The sequence below is a fragment of the Lissotriton vulgaris genome, chromosome 3_1, assembly GCF_964263255.1.
Source record: "Lissotriton vulgaris chromosome 3_1, aLisVul1.2, whole genome shotgun sequence".
NCBI lineage: Eukaryota > Metazoa > Chordata > Amphibia > Caudata > Salamandridae > Lissotriton > Lissotriton vulgaris.
This window is the reverse complement of record NC_141689.1, coordinates 1,237,093,893-1,237,112,302: the sequence shown is the minus strand read 5'-3', so window position 1 is coordinate 1,237,112,302 and position 18,410 is coordinate 1,237,093,893. Positions and strand designations below refer to the sequence as shown.

Below are 18,410 nucleotides of genomic sequence, written 5' to 3'. Positions count from 1 at the left end.
GCACTTAAGAGTATATGGTGTGGCAATATCCCAGAACAGCTATAAGGACATGGTTCCGAAAGCTGCAGACAGGCTCAGCTCATGCTAGAGCACCATCTCACATAAAACCAAGCACTCTGCCTCCAGGATTGTTGAGGCCTGCCATAAGAGTGACTTATAGGTGTATATGTGTCCAGATATAGGGTTAGATATAGGTATACTATATCTAAGCAAGGGGTGATTACACCACCTTGCCCCAGCTGAGTGATCAGCCAGTTGTGTCAGTTTGGATGGCCAGCCAGGGCTGGCAAAAGATATGCTGCAGCCCCTGGTAGGCCTTGGATGCACCTATGCCCTGGGTACCTATAGTACACTGTACAGGGGCTGATAAGGTGACCCAATTCCCAATTGGAGATGTACCTAGGGTACATGGAGTCCATTTTACAGAGAGAGCAGATAGCCTGGAGCCCTGATTAGCAGGATCACAGGCCAACTAAGTTGAAAACCAGCTAAACACTAGGCAACAAATTTGGGGTAACCATAGTCAGGTATCCACCCTCCTACACTGGCACTTACTTTTTTCTTTTTAATTATGACATTCTGAATGTTTGCTTGGCACTACTGTAGTGTAACTGTGTGTGTATACACATCAGTGGACTCTTCCATAGCTACAATATGGGCATGTTCCTTGATTTATGATGATCAGACTTTGAAAAACAAAATTCAGGACATTCTACAAATCTAAAAGTAGGACTATTATTCTGCATCGACCAGAATTTCTTAATTGACAGCTCTCACCAACATAGAAGCACAGATTATGAAACACTAAAGGGAACTAACTTCTACACGCACTATCATCTGTGCTCACTATATTGCTTTCGGATAGCGGCTACTAACACTTGCTGCGCTATAACACACACAGAACAAATGAAAAATTACATCCCTCTGTGTTCTGTCGACTCTGAAAACCAGGACATGTGCTCAATTTGCTGAAATTACCCAGAACTGATAGTGAAAAACAGGGACTGACCCAAAAAATCTGTTATGCCTGCTGTTATGCCTTGTCGCCTTGCAGAGAGACCGTGTGGTGTGTAGATTCCTGCTTATACACTACCTTCAAATTCAAAATATGCTGTGTGAATTTGTATTGGTGCAGTTCTTATGTAAGTTGAACAAGTGAGAAGGGAAGACACCACAATCGAAAATGTGCTTCAACGGTCATACAATTTGAATGTTATGATATGCAGATATGTAGAGCGCACTTACTCCTGGGAGTGTATCCTGGTGCTGATATTAGTGCAGAATTGTAATCTACATTTTCTTTCTTGATTTTCATCAAATAGTGAGACCTTCCAGAGCAAGGTTAATGTAGACATTTCCATCCATATACAATGGTTCAAAAAAGGTCTTCATAAGAACAGAAGTTGCAAGTTACTTTTGTGAGTTGACAGGGCTGGTTATTTTATCTTTCCAGTAACTATTTTATTTTTTGTTAACTGTAATTTGAGATTTCTTTTGCTTATTCCCATGCTATGAAACCCGTCCCTAGTGACACAATCCTACTGAAGTCCTATTTATAGCAGAATGCTCTCAGTCTAACCACCTCTTTCTTAACCATGATAAAGAAATAACAATGTTTGATTTTCTTCAAGTTTTTTCAATCTGTAAATTGACTGGGTATATGGATCACCCTTTAACTAATATTTAGCAACAGTGACTTTGGTTTACTTCTGCGAATCACACATTGAGCAATTGATCCTGTGTGTTTTATTATCGAAATGTGGTCTTTCTGTAGTCTGTGTGTGTGTTTTATATTAACTACGCTGGGTGACCTTTCAGCATGTTTAGTTCTACTTTGAATTGTATGGGCTATTAGTTATGGAAGTGAATGAGTTATGTGAGATATCGCTGTTTGCGTTTGAAGGGGTATTTGCAAAATATAAAGAGAATTTTCTGCTCCACCATCATACTTTTTGGGAGTTATTTGGCTTAATTTCCTCGAAAAGCCACGAAGAATAAGTACTAAAGAAATATTATTCCTTACCCTGCAGTTTTACTGCTGATGTCACCTAGAAGGCCACTCTCTAACCAACTGTGACTTGGGAATGGCAAAGGCACCTATCCTCTCTGCTAGTTGCTTTATTTTGAGCTCACAGTACTTTTTCTTCTCCGTGGTCTATTGACTAGACAGCGGTCTGATAAATGTTAGGCTGTATTTTATTTTTATTGCCCAGATAATTTGTTTTTCCTGGTGCTTGCTCAGGTCAGGAAGAGAATGAAATCAAACCGTAACCTTACTACAGGTCCCCTTCTTTTTGGCGTGAGAGTACCTAGAGGCACCTCACTCCCCTCATTCTCTTGGATGTACACTTCTCTGATCCCAGTAACCAGGTCCACTGAAATGAATTTGAAAATACTCTGGAGAAAGTCTCTCTGACCTACTACCAGCCGACAATGGACAGTAACCCTCCAGTGACAGAGACAGAAGACATTTCGTAACTAATAGGAAGTCTAAAAAGTACATTTTATGCAGAGGATGACCTGCACCTCCAAGAGATTTTTGTGTTGGATGATAATGGCACACAAAAGTCATGCAGAGGAATATACTTACTAACTACTACATATCTAAATTAATACATCTGCTAGAAGGCACTCGAGGGTAAAACCAGACTTCCGTACACAACTTGAGTTTATCTCCTCTATGATCTATCCCCCAGATTCATCATGCTCCTCTTTTGCGAGTCCTTAATAGCGATTATTAAGGAATCACTATTAAAGACTCGCAAAACAGGATGCATGTAGAAATCGCAAAATTTATAGCGATTTCTACATCTTCCTTATTTGAGATTCGCTAATTGCTAATCGCAAATAAGGAATGACTCCCTATTCATTCCTATGGGCCATAGGAATGAATGGGGAGTCAATCCTTATTTGCGATTAGCAATTAGCGAATCGCAATTAAGGAAGCGATTTCAAGGGTGCCAGGGTGTCCAAAGGACACCCTGTAGCAGCCCTGAAATGGTGATTTACACTGGTGTTGCGCACACACATGTCCAAAGGACATGTGTGTGTGTGTGTCCACTCATGTATAAGCCTCTTCCATGTATGTAAAATTATATTTTTCTATATACAATAAAGAATTTCAGAAATAAAAAAAAGAAAAATGCACTAAAGTGCATTTTTCTAAGTTTTCGCTATTTACCACAAAGTCAGACTTCGTGGTAAATAGCGGCCAAAAATTGCGAATTTGCAATTCTAAAATGGTTCATGAATTGCATTTAAGGAATCTCAAATAGAGATTCCTTAAATGCAATTCCTCGCAATTTAGCGATTTCAGATTTTGCGAATATTGCATTTAGGATGATGAATCCCAAATGCAATAAAAGCGCTCGCAAAGGGCCTGATTCGCAGAATCGGGCCGTTTGCGAGCCGATTTCACCTTCATGAATCTGGCTGTATGTGACTATAATTCCATTTCTTCCATTTGATAACATGGCAATTCCCCTTGGCATTGTACTCCACTGTAATACACTTAACCACTCTTAACCTATATTGGAGCCATCCTGCTTCTGATTATTCCCTATCAATCTCATCCTCGCTATACCTCTTTAAACTCCAAGTCTGAAATCCACTCCGACTCAGTGCCTTTAAAAAAAAAAAAAAGAAGAAATATAGTGGATTTTATCCCAACACACAACTCCAGCTATTGTCATTCATTGTTACGCTATGGACTGGTTCTGATGCACACTTTCCCACTTGCACCATCACCTTATTAGCACCCAGCCTTAGATATACCCAAACATCTATTCCCCTTAAGACCACAATAAGCTCACAGCTTCTCTGATTTAGAAATTTGTGGTTTTGAGGCATACAAACTAGCTTTCAGCTTTCTTCGGTCAGCCTTTGATACAGCCAAAACCAGCTATTACAAGGACTTTATCACCTCATCACAGTCTAATACAAATACGGATCTCAAAATATGAATTCACAACACTCCCAACCCCACATCCCTCTTTACTCTGCTATTTCGGTCTCATTTCTGTTAAATACTTACGTTCTGAGACCTGAAATGTTAGGACACTTCACTCTCTGCCTTGCACATACTGCATCACCTTCTACCTTTCATTCCCACCCAACCAAAGGCCCACTCCCTTCTTTCCTATGCTTCAGAGAATTCATCACCATACTCTAATCTCATAAAATTTCTTGTGCCTGTTTTGATTCTTCTTGTGCCTCTATTGATTCATTGTTCTCTCGGACCATCCAATGTCTGTCTTTTTCCTCATATGTTGTCACCTTTCTTTTATTCAATTGATCTCAAACTTCTGTTATTCGCCTATAATGTAGATTTTCCAAAGGATTTATGAAGGAAAATCTTGATTTTATTAAAGACTGGGAACGAGTCAATGAATGTGAAAAACTACAAATCCCAAGTGGCTCAGCGACTGTCTAGCCAATGTGGATAAAAATAACTAATGGCCACAACAACCAATTGTATAATACCAGAAAATAAAGGAAAAATGGAGAACATAATAGAAATGGCCAGAGTAAACGTAAACCGTTCCTGGCAAAAGTACTTGTGAGCGAATCTCCATGAAGGATCCAATGAAGCCGGTAGAAATCCATGTGGAGACGCCGAAGAATAAGGAGCAGCCAAAGATTCTGCTTGACCCATGACATCCTTAAGAGGAAGTAGGTGGCAATGCTGGAGCCGCTGTCAGGGAGAAAGATGCACAGATTACCAAGTGTTGAGGGGGGAAATACTTGCCTCTTTGTCTTTAATAAAGTTAAGACTTTCCTTTATAAATTACTAGGAAAATCGACATTTTATATCTAGACAGTAGGCTCCTATTCTGCTTGTTTAAAGCATGTCAATTACAAGAGAAGCTGCAGTGAGAACAGGTTTATAATAAACTTTATAAATGCTTGATCATTAGACCAGTCAGCTGATCTCAGAATGTCCTCTATTCTGGAACCTACCCAAAAGGCTTTAGAGGCCATGGCAACCCTGAGGGAATGAGCCCAAAAAGTGGAAGTATAGGTATGTGCCAAGGACATAACCCATCTGACCCAGCGAGCCAGTGTGGCAAAGGAGACAGGATTATGGGGCTTACAAAAGGAAATGAGAAGTTGGCAGTGGGAGGACGTTCGGAGATCAAAAGTCTGTTGTTCCTACACATTGTCTAACACAAAGTTTAGGTTGATCTGGAAAATAAGGATAAAATACTGAATTTAAGGTAGTTTTTGTGCGTTTATTGATTGTAAACATAACCTCGTGGGGGGCATTGGTGAGAAGGCACGTCTAAAGCTTAGACATCTGATAGACGTTTAATAGAAATCAAACACAGTAACTTAGTAAGCTTTGCAGAAAGCATCTTTAAAGAAAGAGCTGTATTGTCGGGCCATGAAAGAAACAAATTCAAAACCACATTCACATCCCACAGTTTATTTTTTGGACAAGGAGTTTAAAAAAATGTTAGTCCCTTTAAAAGATGACAGATGAACGGGTGTTCTCAGACTCGTTTGCCATTGATGTAGGGATGGTTAATGAAGTAGCCGATCTGTACAAGTTTATGGTCCTGTAAGACTGATCTCCAGTAGCTTCAGCTGCCAGACAATTAACAATATAGACTATATAGGCTGCAAAGGGATCGTGATGTTTACCCATAAACCAGCTTGACCATAAAGCCCATGCAGAGTTGTAAACTTTAGTTGTTTCTGGAGCCCAGGCTTTGCTAATAAATTCAGAAGCCTTCTGCGAAATAAAATGGGGAGATTGGGATGACCCCCTATTCTCTAAGCGGAAAGAGGGAGAGTTGTTCAGAACCAAATTTTGAGGATGGCCTAGATCATTCAGTAGAAGATTGGTAAAAGACAGAAGAAGGACTAGAAAGTCGGTAGTTCCAGAAGAGGAGGAAACCACACTTGCGATTGCCAGAATAGGATCGCCAGTACCAGAGAAGCTTGTTGGTGTCTGACCTGAGCCAGCACTCTGTTGATCATCAGAAAAGAAGGAAAAGCGTAGTTGACTAATTGAGACCAGCCCTGCAAGAAAGCATCTGTAGCTAAAGCTAGAGAATCTGGACGCCTGCTGAAGAAATGCTGCAGATGGGGATTAAGGTATGAAGCGAAAAGATTGATGTTGAAAGGACTCCACTTTTGGGACAGAGATTGGAAAACAGATGGATGAAGTTTCCATTTGCTTAAGTCTCGAAGATGAGAGTGCCTGTCTGCAATAGATTTGAGGTTGCTCGGAAGGTGTTCTGCTAGGACAGAGATCTTGTTGAGAAGACAGAATTCCTAGAAATCTTTTGTGAGTTCTGCTTAAGGTTTGGATTTGGTGCAGTCCAAATGATTTATATACCAGACCGCTGACACGTCGCCCATGGGAAGAAGAATGGAACATTTGTATTCTGTCTTTTGCTAGGCTTTTGATTGCAAAGGAGCCTGCTAGCATCACTAAACAGTTGATATGCAATTTGGACTCCTCGAAAGACAACCACCATTGAGGAGAGATTGGACCACAACGGGCACCCCATCCCTTCCTGCTTGCATCTGATTCTAATACAGGATCGGGAACTGATGTGAAGATAGTTCTGCCGTTCCACGCTTCCAAATAGTCTGTCCACCATTGAAGTTCTAAACAAGACTCTGGATCGATGTTGACAGAATCTGAATAAGCCAGACTCTTGCGGAGATGGCGAACCTTTAGGCGTTGAAGGGCCTCTAATGGGGAGGACCCTGAAAAATCACCTGGATGGAAGAAGACAAGCTATTCTTAACAGAGATCTGAGGGATATTTGGGAGCTGCGATGAGTATGAAGAATCTCTGATTTGATGCTTTTCTTTTTGACTGAGGAAGATGCAAAGTAGCGCTTGACAAATGTACCAAAAAGCCTAGAAATTCGATTTGATGAGTAGGAATGAGAACTGATTTTTCTGTGTTTAAAAGGAAACCCAGCTCTGAAAGAAGAGAACCGGTGAGATGAAGATGGGAGCAAAGGGTCTGAATGTCTTGACTCATGAGCAAAACATTGTCTAGGTAAATTATCAGTCTGATGCCCAGAGATCTGAGACAGGCTACCACAGATTTCATTACTTTTGTTAAGCACCAAGGTGAGGAAGAAAGACTGAAGGTAAGGGAGGAAAATTGGTGTGTTAGGCCCTGCCACTGGAATTGAAGAAATTTTCTATGAGAACGATGAATTGGAATTGTCAGGTAAACATCTCAAGCCTAGCCTTACCATCCAGTCATGCTGACTTAAAGAATCTCTGAGATGAATTATAGTCTTCATTTTGAAATGGCGGTACACCACAAACTGATTGTAATCTGAGGTTGATATCCGGACTCATCTTTTTGTTTTTCTTCTGAACCAAGAACCAGGAACTGAGAAACCCAGAGGGATCTGGAAGAAATATCTGAGTGGCTTGTTTTTGTAATAGAGATTGGATTTCTAGAGAGATGAGATTGATATTGTCTGATGAAAACCTAGAAGGAGGAGGAAAGAGACTTTGGAAAGGAGGACTGTAAAACTCTATAAGATAACCTTGAATTGTGTTGAGAACCCAAGGATCCGCAGTTTTAGTTTGCCATTTAGGAAGAAAAATCTGAAGACGGCCACCCACAGGAAGATGGCCAGAAGGAAGACTCACCTTGTTGATTGTTATTTCTGAAATTTGTGTGTCCGCGATCTCAGTAACCTCTACCTCTTTGAGGGAAGAACTGCAACTTGTAGTTGTGCTAGGAGTAGCTTGAATTAAAGGAGCCTCTGGATCCCTGGTTACAATAGGGACGGATGGTAAAACAGCTCTTACCTTTACCGGCCCATGCAAAAACCCATTGAGAGCACTCCTTTTTTAACCGCATGCGCGCGGCGGGTTTTCCCGCTGCGCGCTGAAGTTTTAAAAACCCCGCGGTTCATGACGAGCTCAGCTAGTCATGAGCGCACGGCAGGTTACACTCATGACGAGCTGAGCTCGTCATCCGCCTCGAAGGGGTTAAGGAAATGTGGTCACATCTACGAAGTCCTTCATAAAGGAATCTTCAGCTTTAATGCCTGGATCAAGAGGACCCAGATTAGCCAATTTGGGATCCAACTATGAAAGGAGACCTTTTCTCTGTTTGTGAGTTATTACGGATTAGCATTGCGAAGCAAGCAAAAGGCTCTCGGAGTCCATATAGAGAGATCTTGGAGATCAACATCCAGACTATCCAATCTAGCTGCCTCCGCCATATCAAAAATGAGAGCTAGAAGACCCACTACATCCAGCATTTATCTTGATAAGTAGACCATGCCTTCTCAACGCCTTTGCGTGGGTCTTTGCCGAATTAAGGAAAGAAGGTGAGCAAAGACGGGTCAATAGACGGAGTGGCAGTAATGTTAGATGAAAGATGTCCCTGGACATTCGGATCTCAAATTACTTCTGGTTTGTTTGTCTAAGGGTAGATGAAGTCTTGAAGAGATGTATTCTCCTACATGGGCAGTAGGAAACCACTCTGCCAAGCTTGGATGTTCAATCAGTGTGGGATCAAACATAGGAGATCCCACATTGTCCAGGACTGTTTTGGCTAAAAAATAATCAGTTTTAGATTTTTTTCAGAGGATTAGGGGACGAAGAAGGATCATTGACCCCAGACAATATCAGTAATGTCAGCTGCATCTCGTCATCAGTGTCATAATATTAGAAATAATTATTTGTTGGAAAGCCTCTTGAATATTCTTAGTCTTAGACTTGCACTTAACATTAAACTTGGTATTTCCCTCCTTAAAAGTAGGGCTGGGAGCAGCAACGTTCTCGGGCTGGTGTGAGGAAACCTCACTGTTCAAACATGCAAAATCATTTTGTGGGATTATTTCTTTTCTTTTTAACAGGTAAATGTAAAGATTTTTGCTTTCCCCTGCAGAATGGGCCAGCAAAGTCTTTGACATCATGCTCATCATATTCGATATCTTGACTTTTTTTCCATAGAAGCCGCAAAAGCTTGCTCAACAGAAGAATGCATAGAATCATGCAAATTATTTTTTTAAAGCTTCCCCCTTGTCATTATTTGTTAAAGGCGAGCTATCTATCTTTATTTAAAAATAAGGTATTAACCTAAACTAGCAAAAATAGGGTTAAACTTGAAGAGGTACCAGAGAGGGCAGCGCAAACAATGCCTGAACACCCCCCCCCCTCTACATTGGGACAAGTACTTATTCCAGAGCTTGCCGGTGAGCCAAGGGGAGGCTGAAAAATAGGCCAGGAACAACAGCACAAGGGCAGCACAAGAAACGCTATCTATAAAATGACCGCTTGGAACCAGGAGTGCTAATGGTGGTAATAATCCAGTCACAAGAATAACAGCGTCCTAAAATGGCAGACATGAATGTCGATGAGGGGAAAGAACGCAACACTGTATGATGTCGATGAGGGGAAAGAACACAACACCGTACGCACGATGGAGTGAGAAAGAACGAGAAACAGCGGGTGCAGGGGGCTCAAAGGTAGGGAACTGTATCAAACCTAACAACAATACAATGAGCATAACATTCTTAATACCACCATAATATTAGCCCCCAATAAAGACCGTAATAATAACGAAATATACTTATTGCGATTTCGAGCAGCAAGAAAAGAGGGCGGTTCACAGTCAGGCAGGACATTATACATAGTGTTATTATACTATTGGTTGTTGTGGCCATTAGGTTTTACATTTCCTTTGGGTAGCCTGTTTCTAAACCTCTTGGGATTTGTAGTTTTTTATCTTTCTGGACAGGTTCTATAGAAAGAAAAGCAAGTTAAAATAGCATAATAGGAGACTCCGATCTTCACATAAAACTTTTAATGTCCAATTTAATACTACCATCCTGGAGAACCCAAAGCCAACCCTACCTCTTCCATTTTACATACCTGGTATGCATGTTATTCTTAAGGTATACTCTTTATCTAACTTATCACACTCCATTTGATCCTTTTCAAACCTTTTCCGTGTTTTTCATTACATCAAGGGTGCTCTCATGTCTAATTGCATCACTTCTGTACATAACACCCATCATTCAGCTGCACTCCTCCTATAATAATAAAACACCTTAGACTCAGTTGAACAATTTGAATCCATCTCTGAACCCTTACATGTTTTGGAATTGTTGGCACTACCCTCTGTTCCTTCTCTGCTTAGCCCTGTCATCATCTGCCATGCTTCTTCTGTGCACCCGCAAGGCTCAGTCCCTGAGATCTTGCATACCTAACTTGTTGAAAATAAAATGCTCTATTTTTCCCCATTCCCCTTACCCATTGTCATCAGTCTTAACTGTATGTGCCTCTTTCCCATTGCCCCCTTAGCTAGAAATCATAATTCACTGGTCCATCTTCTTACACAAGTCTGTCTTGAGATGATCACGTACTTTTTAGGTCTCGCCTGAGACAGCGCTGTCTCTTCGAGACATTTAGTCAGTGGCTTTTAAAACTGCCACCAGAGCCTTTTGCTGGCCTACAGCTTGCGTTCACGAGCTCGTGAACATGCACAGCTGCCATCTGTGTTTTTAATGCTGTAATCAGGCTCCTCTGCTTGCACTACCCGCTTCCCTTTTCCCCCTCCCTTTTCCCCCTCCCTCCTGGTCAGCTTCATTTGTGTCTTCTAGCTGTGAATCATGCTCCTCTGCTAGCACTCCCCCTCCCTTCTTCCCCTCCTTTTCGTCAGTTTCATTTGTGTCTTCTATCACTTTGAATGCTCCTTCTTCCACCAGGCACACACATGACCAGCCGTCAGTGCACGCTTTCACCAGGCACACACACCACCAGCCGTCAGTGCACGCTTCCACCAGGCACACACACCACCAGCCATCACACACTACCAACCGTTGGTGCACGCTTTTCCTGGGCACATACACTACCAGCCGTCAGTGCACACTTTCACCAGGCACACACACCACCAGCCGTCAATGCACGCTTCCACCAGGCGCACACACACCACCAGCCGTCAGTGCACACACCACCAGCCGTCCGTGCACGCTTCCACCGGGCACACACACCACCAGCCGTCAGTGCACGCTTCCACCGGGCACACACACCACCAGTCAGTGCACGCTTTCACCCGGCACACACACCACCAGCCGTCAGTGCATGCTTCCACCAGATACACACACCACCAGCCGTCGGTGCACGCTTTCACCAGGCACACACACCACCACCCGTCAGTGCACGCTTCCACAAGGCACACACACCACCAGCCCTCAGTGCACGCTTCCACCAGGCACACACACCACCAGCCGTCAGTGCACGCTTTCACAAGGCACACACATCTACTAGCCGTCAGTGCAGCAGGCAGGCTCTTCTCAGAGTTTCTAGGTAAATATGTGTTCGATGCCTGGGAGGGAGTGGGTCGAGTTTCCTTAAACCATGCTCCACGTCAACCCATACAAGATTCCAAAATATTTTAAAATTTATTTGTAACTGGATGACTGCCTACTCCCTTAAAATAATCAACCCGGATAAACACCACCAGCCGTCAGTGCACGCTTCCACCGGGCACACACACCACCAGCCGTCCGTGCACGCTTCCACCGGGCACACACACCTCCAGTCGTCAGTGCACGCTTTCACCCGGCACACACACCACCAGCCGTCAGTGCATGCTTCCACCAGATACACACACCACCAGCCGTCGGTGAACGCTTTCACCAGGCACACACACCACCACCCGTCAGTGCACGCTTCCACAAGGCACACACACCACCAGCCCTCAGTGCACGCTTCCACCAGGCACACACACCACCAGCCGTCAGTGCACGCTTTCACAAGGCACACACATCTACTAGCCGTCAGTGCAGCAGGCAGGCTCTTCTCAGAGTTTCTAGGTAAATATGTGTTCGATGCCTGGGAGGGAGTGGGTCGAGTTTCCTTAAACCATGCTCCACGTCAACTCCACGTCAACCCATACAAGATTCCAAAATATTTTTAAATTTATTTGTAACTGGATGACTGCCTACTCCCTTAAAATAATCAACCCGGATAAATAGGAAGTACTGGCCGTCACTTCAGAATCTAACCCGTGGACGGAGCTCTTTTGGCCACAAGAGCTTGGCACATACCCGGAGTCGGCCGTTGCTGTAAAAAGTCTGGGTATCAAAATCGATGCCAAGCTCACTATGACCCAGCAGGTGTCTACAGTTGTGGGAACATGCACAGGCATGCTGAGACAGCTGCGTAAGCTCGCCCCTTTATTCACCTTCAATACACTCAGAATGGCAGTATCTGCTTTGATACTATCACACCTGGATTAAGGTAACTCCTTGTACATTGGCCTTCAGGGTAACCTTCTGTCTAGATTGCAGGTGATTATGAACGACGCTGCTAGGCTTATCTTTAGAGCGCCCAGATGAGCACATGCGTCAACCCTCCTTAAACAATTGCACTGGCTCCCGGTTGGACAGGGAGCAAAATTACAAAGTCCTCTGTATCGCACATAAAGCCATGTACGGCCAAACCCCCAGCTACATCAAGGACCGTCTTGCCAATTATACTCCTAGCAGGACGCTACGGACCTCCGATGCCAGCCTCTTGGCCTGCCTGCAATTTAACAAGTCCTCGAAAGGAGGAAGAGCATTCTCCTAATCCATCCCCCACATTTGGAACAACCTGCCAGAGAATATACCCAAGGAACATGCCCTTCTCCCGTTCAGAAAGAAATTAAGAACAGTCCTTTTTGCGCAGGCCTGCGTGCAATCTAAACCCCCTCTTGCGAAGTTTGGATCTTTGACAGCGCTTAGAGACCTGTTGGTGATAACGCGCTTAATAAGTAACAATTAACAATAACTTACCCATCTACATAAAATAAAAATCTGTCATCTGTGTGCAACATAATGTGCTTTGCAGGAGACCTATTAAACCTCTATGCTTCTTTGATTAAAACTGGGACTAGACAGAACACAGACCTCTCCAGTTTATATGTTAACCTCCAGAGTTATCATACCATTATTATTATTCCCTGAGATTTACTGGGCACACAAAGATTTCTGCAGCAGGTGCCTTAACCCCATAAGATATTTTACAATTCAGAATTGGCAACCAATTAAGCAGAACAGATGTGCTGCCAAGTTTTTCCTTGTGGTCAATTCCTTTGTGGCAGAGTTTAAACAAAAATGTATAAGTTGAGGCCAAGATTTTGCTTAGGGGTTGCGTTACTTTTTTGGCACAACCCCAATGCAAAATCTCATTTGGTAAATATTGTAATGTACTCCTATTAAACCTGCTAAACATATGTGCAAAGTCTTAAGCTCTGATTTCACTTCTTGTGATGTCACTTTCTGTGAGGTTATGGGTTGTGATGCTACGTGTGATGTCACGGGTGTGATGTAATTTGCATACTGCCTAAGTTGGTTAGTCATCCCACTTCTTTTTTTAGGACCTGTGCACAGTGAGAACACATTTGCTAAAGTCGTAGTGCTGTGAAAAAAGAGAGTAGGCTTTCTTTGAACATTGCCTCCTGAGTCTCATTAAAGAAAAAAGAATGAGTATCACTTTCTACTACTCACCCAAGCTTAATTATTAGTTTTGCAATGTATATATTTAGGCTTTCTGTTCATTCCCTTTACTACATATGCTGTTTTTTACATATATATATATGTACGTATATATATATATATATATATATATATATATATATATATATATATATTTTGATTTTGAGGAGTGTAATTGTTTTCACAGTAGATAACAGTTGTATGTTTTTTACAGCATTCGTTGGTCGAAATGTTATTTTGACAAGTGGCTGCATTATTGGAGCATGTTGTAATGTGAACACATGTGAAGTAATCCCAGACAACACAGTTATCTATGGGGCTAACTGTCTCCGAAGAGTGCAGACTGAGCGACCGCAGGTGGCTATATTTTATATTTACAGTTTTCCTGTTGGTACTCATACCTTTATTTATTATTGTTGTACTTCTTAGTTCGAAGCCTACCAGACAATCCAGTTTGTCTGGTTGCAAAGTAGTACTTACTGGGGATATGTCAAAAGCTTACCTATGAATGCAATCTGCCCATTTCTTACCATAGGCTTTGGGGTTTGTCACTCACAATTGCTTGCTTTCTATTCCCTGGCTTTATTTGTTGAAGCCTGGCCTTCTTATATTTGTCCCTTCAATGGAGCGCAGTCTGTATACCACTTCTTTGATTTGCTCCTTCTATTATTCAATGGGTGCTGGCTTTTCGGGACCTTTCTTTTGGTTAAGGACTCCATTAGAGTGCATGTCTTTGGGTGTGCTGCTGTCTTCCCCGGCCATGATCCATTGCCCTTTGCTCCCTCCTCTTCTCCAGCCCTCTGTTGTCATTTGCTTTCCCCCACAAGCCATTATTACCATTGTGCTTTTGCACACACAGCTTGCTCCTTGCAATTACGTTCTTACAGTATCCTTCTCCATCCAAGCCACAATTTCTCCGCACGTGTCCTTCTCCAAATGCCTGCCCTCTCTCCGTGTTGCGCGCCTTCTCCCCAAACCACTCGCCCCCCCCAGTTAGTTTTTTTAGGAAATCGCTTTTGTGCAAAATAATACAAGTAATGTTTGCGCTACTACTTATTTACCAATCCATCTCAGATTGATAACTAAAAAGATAAAGATGCTTTCTTCATTTTGTAGTTGAATATATGTGTTGCAGCGCTCCTTTAAAATTTTGACTCCCAGAGAAGCTGATGATATTTGGATCTGCTTCACCAGGGAGTAAATAACCTGCATGACCTTTGGATCAACTTCACTGGGGAACAAATACTGTAGCTCCAGTGCTGAAGGTACATAGGGCCACCAAGAGCAGCATCACCTACTGTCACAGCAAGGGGTATCACAGTGGATGCCAGGGTCTCTACTTTCTTTGACTGAAGTACACAGCTCTCTTCCCCACCACTTCCCCTACCCCCTTAGACATAACACCATTTGTACTCAGGCCCTCTCCGGAACGCTGCAGAGTGATTACCACAGCAGAGGAAAACAGTCGCTCGTTTTTTCTACTCCAGAAGTTGTTTATTTAGCACCAGTTTTACAACACTACCTTTAGGCAAAAACCTTTTGTGGACCACAGTATTTTAAATGAAATGAAAAAGGTGGTGATTTGGGTGATAATCTCTGAAAGAGGTGTGGCCTAAGAAATTATTTAAGGACGTGGTTTAAAACATGTGAATTAGGGTCCTGTGCTTTACACTGCATGGTGCCTCTTTGTGAGATTTTTGCTATTTCATCCAGACATTTCACACAACAGCAAACATATGCCTAAAACAAGCCAGACCAATTGGGTTTGTGAGTGCTGGTTAGCAGTTTGATATGAATAAATAACAATTTCTTTTTGTAAATAATTAGAAGTAGTAATTTCAAATGTTACATACGTGACAATCATTATGTGTGCCTTGGCGAGAGCCCAAGAATTGGATGAGCATGTAATCGGAACACTGTTATGGCTCATTGACTTTCACGGCCTTTAGCCTTAACTCCAGAGGTCTCTATCATGCCCCATTATGAATACCCTACTACAACCAGAACACATCCTGACACCTAAAAGCCCACTTGTACCAGGCAAGAAAATCCAATAGCTCAGAGCAGAGATCACTTGGCTTTGCGCCACTTAATCTACCAAAGCCTTCATCATCGAAGTCTGCTTCGACAAAACATCCACCTCGAACTCCCTACAGTGGCCATCAGGTCTAACCTGCTGACAGAAGTGCTTCAGCCGGCGGCAACCTCTTCGGAGCCCTTGCTGTCTTTTAATGACGGGCTTTTGGACTTTCTTTTGGGCACCTGGTCCACGCCCAACACAGGGGCTCCTGTGGACAGGAACGTTGCCCGGCTCTGTGCGACCCCCCCCCCCCCCCTCCCTCTCTCCCAACACCCCACTCCTTAGAGCTTGGTTGTCCAGGCCTCTGTTTCCTAGGGCGCATTCCCTTCCGCACCTCCGGATAGGGAATCCAAGAAGCTGGAGCAGCTTGGCAAGAAGCTGTTTTCATCTTCCAGCTTAGGGCTTCTTTCGGTGAACACCGCATGCCTCTTGGGCCGTTATTCCCACTCTGTGTGTGACACGGTTGCGCAGGTGCTGCCCAACTGTCTGGAGGAGGCAAGGACAGTACTCACCCAAACTATAGCAGCTGGAAGGGACGCAGCTAAGTTCACCATTCGTTGTGGGCTTGATATCACCGACTCGCTGGGCAGGGCGATTTCCAGAAAGGTGGCGCTTCGGCGCCATGCCTGGCTGAGGACATCTGGCTTCTCAGGGGATGTCCAGAACACTCTGATGAACATGCCCTTTGATGGCATTTGCCTCTTTGGCAATAAGTCAGATACTGCGTTGGAGCGCTTTAAGGGCTCACGGGCTACGGCCAAGTCCTTGGGCCTGTCGGCCACTCGACATCCTCCGCCTTCTGCTTTTCACTCCTTTCGTGGCCAAGGAAGGGGTGCCCCAACACGTTTGTTCCAGAGCCACAGACCTGCGCAGCAACATCCTCAGCGCAGCCGTGGACGTGGGAACCGCCGAGGCGGTTCTGGGGGCCAGCGGGTGGGTCAGTCCACCTCCACCCAGCAGCATCCACTGCAAAGCCTTCCTAGTCCGAACTTTCAAACGCCAGTGGGAGGCAGAATTCGCCATCATCTCCCCCACTGGCGCAACAACACATTGGACAAGTGGGTGCTGCAAATTATCTGAAGGGGCTACTCCCTCCCCTTCGAGACTACCCCTCCAGCCAAGCCACCTCAGTACCACCACATGTTGGGGTACCATATTGTGCTTCTTCAGCAGGAACTCACGGCCCTCTTGGCCAAGGGGGCCATTGAGCACGTTTCTGGGCAAGAAGTAGGTTGTGGTTGTTATTCCCACTACTTTCTGCTCCCCACGAAGGACAAGGGCCTGCGTCCTATCTTGGACCTCAGGAACGACAGCCGCTTACTTCGGAAGGAGAAATTCAAGATATTGACGCTAGCTCAGGTCTTGTCTGCCCTCGACCCTGGAGATGGTAGCGTTGGACTTGCAGGACGCATATTTCCACATCCCCGTCCTGCCGGCCCACCGGCGTTACCTGCAGTTCACGGTAGGCCACGAGCCCTTTCAGTTTACCGTGCTCCCCTTCGGCCTTACCAGCGCCCCTCAGGTGTTCACAAAAGTGATGGCGGTAGTCGCAGCTCATCTGCGGCGATCAGGGGTTCCAGTCTTCCCCTATCTCGACGACTGGTTGTTGAAGGCGGGCTCGCCTCACCCAGGCAGTCGTCTCCCACCTCCAGACTACGTCCGACGACCTGCATTTGCTGGGGTTCTGCATCAACGTGCCGAAGTCGCACCTGCTTCCCGATCAGAAGCTCCTCTTTATCCGAGCGGTTCTAGACTCTGCGCAGTTTCGGGTTTATTTTCCCGAGCAGCGAGTCCGGGATATCCAGGCTATGCTTCCGATCTTTCAGCCTCTGTCCCGGGTTTCAGTCAGGATGACCCTCCGGCAACTGGGCCTGATGGCCTCCTGCATCCTGCTAGTGGATCATGCCAGATGGCATATGCAGGCTCTGCAGTAGGACCTGAAGTTCCAGTGGTCACAGCATCAGGGCAACCTGCTCGATCACGTCCAGATCTCGGAGGGCACTGCACGACAATTGCAGTGGTGGCTCACGAATCGCGATTGGATCAATGGCAGATCCTTCTCCCTTCCCCAACCGCAACACACAGTTGTGATGGACGCGTCCCTTCTGGGATGGGTTGGCCATATGGGGGATGCGGAGATCAGAGGACTCTTGTCTCTGGTGGAGTCCCGGCTCCATATCAACCTTTTGGCGCTTCGGGCGATCCGACTTGCACTTAAGGCATTCCTTCCCTCTGTCATGGGGAGAGTAGTTCAGGTGTTCACAGATGACACCACCGGTATGTGGTACTGCAACAAACAGGGTGGGGTGGGGTCGTGGACCCTATGTCACAAGGCTGTGCGCCGCTGGACATGGCTGGAACATCAGGGCATTTCCCTGGTGGTTCAACACCTGGCAGGTTCTCTGAACGCCAGGGGGGAAGAACTCAGCCGCAGGTGCATGATGGATCACGAATGGCGTCTGAACTCGGACGTGGCGCAAGGTCTCTTTCAGCAGTGTGGAGAGCCTTGGTTAGATCTATTCGCCACCGAAGAGAACGTTCAATGTCATCACTTCTGAGCGTTGGAATTTCCAAGGCGGCTCTCGCTCGGCGACGCTTTTCGTCGCGAGTGGAGTTGTGGTCTACTATACGCCTTTCTGCCTATACCACTTCTACCCAGAGTGCTGAAGAAGATCAAGCGCGACCGGGCTCAAGTCATTCTTGTGGCTCCGGACTGGGCTCGAAGTGTATGGTATCCCGAGCTACTCAGCATGGCTATCGACCCCCTAATCTGACTGCCTCTTCAGGAGGATCGCGCAGCAGGGGACGGTCCTCCACCCGAACCTGTCCAGCCTCCACCTCCTTGAGTG

The 18,410-nt window shown here is 44.8% G+C and overlaps 1 protein-coding gene across 1 annotated transcript in view; it reads left to right on the top strand.

Moving 5' to 3' along the window:
• The window catches only part of DCTN6 (dynactin subunit 6), a 178,557-nt gene that overhangs the window by 108,967 nt on the left and 51,180 nt on the right, over positions 1-18,410 (top strand). Inside the window, exon 6 of the mRNA XM_086961709.1 lies at positions 13,696-13,838. Within this exon, the coding sequence (XP_086817835.1) occupies positions 13,696-13,838 (143 nt within the window). The remainder of the gene's footprint in view (positions 1-13,695; positions 13,839-18,410) is intronic.